Genomic DNA, 3,461 nt, shown 5'->3' on the forward strand with positions numbered 1-3,461 from the left:
TGCAACCTCTTAGCCATGAATGTGGCGCTCTTCACACCCATAATTAAGAACTTACACAGACATAATTTCCAAAACTCTTGGTGCATTATCACTCAGATTGGAAAGCTGCCTCCGGTGAGAGTGGAAAGTTTTCCGGATGCAAAATTGGAACTAATAAACCCAAGGAAATGCCCACATACCTTTTGATAGGGGTGTGGTTTGATTGTGGTGGAAGTCGCTCCTCAGCTCGCGTCCTAAGAGTTTGATACTTTTCTTTGGACTATGTCCCAGTTCGCTGCTAAGAAAAGTTCCATGTTGTGGTGCTTCCTTTTTGATGTAGTCCGCGCCATGTTGGCACTTAATTGTTCTCCTTGAATATTTGAAGTCAACTTCCTTCAGTTTGACATAAAGCAAATAAAGCATGTATCTCATATTTGCGACATGACTCTTCACTGTACTCTTCTTTTAATATCGAAGTAGTAAAATAGACTAATGTAATAAGTTGATGGTTCTCTTGATGGTTTGATTATGATGTCCTTCTCGGTAGTTGGATATGCAATGGACCTCTTGATGGTTTGAATATGCAATGGCCCTCTTGGAGGTTTGAATATGATGACCCTTTTGGCAGTTTGAATATGATGGCCCTCTTGGCGGTCTGAATATAATGGCCCTCTCGGCAGTTTGAAATATGATGGCCCTCTCGGCGGTTTGAATATGATGGCCTTTTTGGCGGTTTGAATATGCAATATGATGACCTTCTCAGCGGTTTGAATATGCAATGGCTCTCTTGGCAGTTTTAATATGCGATGGCCTTCTCGGCGGTTTGAATATGCAATGGCCCTCTCGGCTATTGAATATGTAATGGGCCTCTTGGCAGTTTGAATATGCAATGGCCCTCTTGGCAGTTTTAATATGCAATGGCCCTCTCGGCGGTTTGAATATGTAATGGCCCTCTCGGCGGTTTGAATATGCAATGTCCCTCTCGGCAGCTTGATTATGCAATTTGACTATGAATGTCGTACTTTTTGGTCAAGCAGAGATGTTTCACTCACTATCAGATATTTGCTGATAGGTTCTCCTGAAATAGTTGGTTGATAAATATATTATCTTTGATGATCTTATTATACCGTGCATCCACAAAAAAATGTTAGTTTTGGAACGCTGGTCTGTGTTGGTTTCTTCAAGTTGCCTTGCTCCTTGTCTCGCTATCTTTGGAAGTTTGGTTGACCCTGCGAATCGCAGTAGACAAAAGACAAGATCATATTTAAATTAAAACATTTGCTAGGTATGAAATATTTGAAAAAATAGTTTTAAAGAAATTCTCTGCCAATTAACTGTCACGACATGCACGACACGAACAAAACATCCTTTGTCTCAGATTTTGACATGAGAGGTAGCTTGATGGCAACTTAAAACCCTTTAAGAACACATCAATTTGAGGAAATTGAAGTTGACTTCGAAGGTCTGAGTATCCTTGATGGAATTTTTGAGGTCCTTCTCAAAAATTCTGTCCCAGTTAGATGCTTCAAAAACAAATCTGATGGTGATCACGGAAGTCATAATATGTTGCAAATTTTTTGAGATTTTCTCAAAATTATGTCCCAATTGCGCATTTTGATATGATATTTGACCCTTGTTTATAGGAAATAACTCTTCTTGCAGAATTTTTGAGATCCTCTCAAAAATTCTATCCCAGTTTCCATTATGAAGGGAAATGGAAATCTTATTGGGAATATGACCGAACCGTTGTGGCGTCTACATATCCATTGAGGTAGGAATCAGGTCAAACGTAGTTCCTCTCTTGAGGGCTAACAAAAATAGAAAATTTGATAAGGAAACGATCGAGGCTGACATAGACCGCCTACGTATCTCATTCTTGAGAATTTAGGTCGAACGTAGTTCAAGTACAAGGGGAATGTTTCAAAACATAACGTGACAATGATTATGAACAAACTGCAATTACAAGGAAATAAATGAAGGAAGTATCATCCTTCAATGTAGTATCTCTTGACATCATCTGAATTGATAGCTTTTCGCCACACTTTACCATCCATCTCTGCTAGAACCAAAGCTCCTCTTGATACTTTGTGGACAACATACGGTCCTTGCCAGTTAGGTGCAAATTTCCCTTTATATTCCTCTTGATGAGGGAAAATGCATTTCAACACCAATTGGCCTACCTCAAATGTTCGAACTCTTACTTTCTTGTTGAAAGCGCGAGTCATTCTCTGTTGATACAACTGGCCATGACAAACGACACTCATTCTTTTCTCATCAATCAATGCTAATTGCTTATATCGATCACGAACCCATTCGACATCGCTCAATCCAGCTTCCTGAATAATCCTAAAAGATGGTATCTCAACTTCAGCTGGTATCACTATTTCTGTTCCGTATACCAATAGATAAGGAGTTGCTCTAGTTGAGGTGCGAATTGTGGTGCGATAACCTAGCAAAGCATAAGGTAAATTTTCATGCCAAGATTTGTAGTTGTCAATCATCTTTCTCAGTTTCCTCTTGATGTTCTTATTAGCAGCTTCTATAACTCCATTTATCTGAGGACGATATGCAGTTGAATTGCGGTGGGTAATTTTGAATTGTTCGCATATCTCTTTCATCAAGTGACTATTAAGATTTGCTCCGTTGTCTATGATGATAGACTCAGGAACTCCAAAACGACATATCAAATTATTGCGAACAAAATTGACCATAACTTTCTTCATCACAGCTTTGTAGGAAGTAGCTTCGACCCACTTTGTGAAATAATCTATGGCGACCAAAATGAACCTATGATCATTTGAGGCAGCAGGCTCAATTGATCCAATAACATCCATGCCCCAAGCTGCAAATGGACATGGGAAACTCATCGCATTGAGCTCGTGGGGAGGTACTTTGATCAGATCTCCATGTACTTGACATTTATGACATTTTTGGACAAATCGGCAGCAATCACTTTCCATAGTCATCCAAAAGTATCCCGCCCTTAGGATTTTCTTTGCTAATGTAAACCCATTCATGTGCGTACCACACACTCTAGCATGCACTTCTTCAAGCAATCTCGTGGCGTCTGCAGCATCCACACATCTTAGTAACCCTAGATCAGGAGTCCTCCTATAAAGGACCTCTCCATTCAAAAGAAGTTGTTTGCCATTCTTCGGATTGTTTTCTTCTGAATACTTGTTGCTTTTTCCGGATATTCACCAGCTTCTAAGTACTTTTTCACATCGATATACCATGGATTCCCATCCCCTTCCGCTTCCACATGTGAAAAATGTGTTGATTGTTCTTTTAAAACTATCTCAAGTGGATCGATATAACTCTTTTCTGGGTGTTGTTTCATGGACGATATGGTTGCAAGGGCATCGGCAAGCTCGTTCTGTATTCTCGGCGTGTGTCTGAACTCGGTCTTCCTAAATCTTTTGCACAACCTCCGTACCAATTGTACGTAAGGTAAGATTTTAGGATTCTTCACGGCCCACTTT

General features: G+C 39.9%; 1 protein-coding gene across 1 annotated transcript; it reads right to left on the reverse strand.

The window, feature by feature from the left end:
• Positions 1 to 1,964: 1,964 nt before the first annotated feature.
• On the reverse strand, positions 1,965 to 2,939 carry LOC102591354 (uncharacterized protein K02A2.6-like). The gene has a single exon (XM_015309888.1). It carries the CDS (start codon positions 2,937 to 2,939, stop codon positions 1,965 to 1,967), a length of 975 nt encoding a protein of 324 aa, XP_015165374.1.
• Between the last annotated feature and the right edge of the window lie 522 nt (positions 2,940 to 3,461).

This window comes from Solanum tuberosum, unplaced genomic scaffold (assembly GCF_000226075.1).
Source record: "Solanum tuberosum cultivar DM 1-3 516 R44 unplaced genomic scaffold, SolTub_3.0 scf00117, whole genome shotgun sequence".
Classification (NCBI taxonomy): domain Eukaryota; kingdom Viridiplantae; phylum Streptophyta; class Magnoliopsida; order Solanales; family Solanaceae; genus Solanum; species Solanum tuberosum.

Bases quoted from the DNA above. Each gene is read 5' to 3' on its own strand.
- LOC102591354 (XM_015309888.1), bottom strand. From the start codon at position 2,939: ATGGAAAGTGATTGCTGCCGATTTGTCCAAAAATGTCATAAATGTCAA.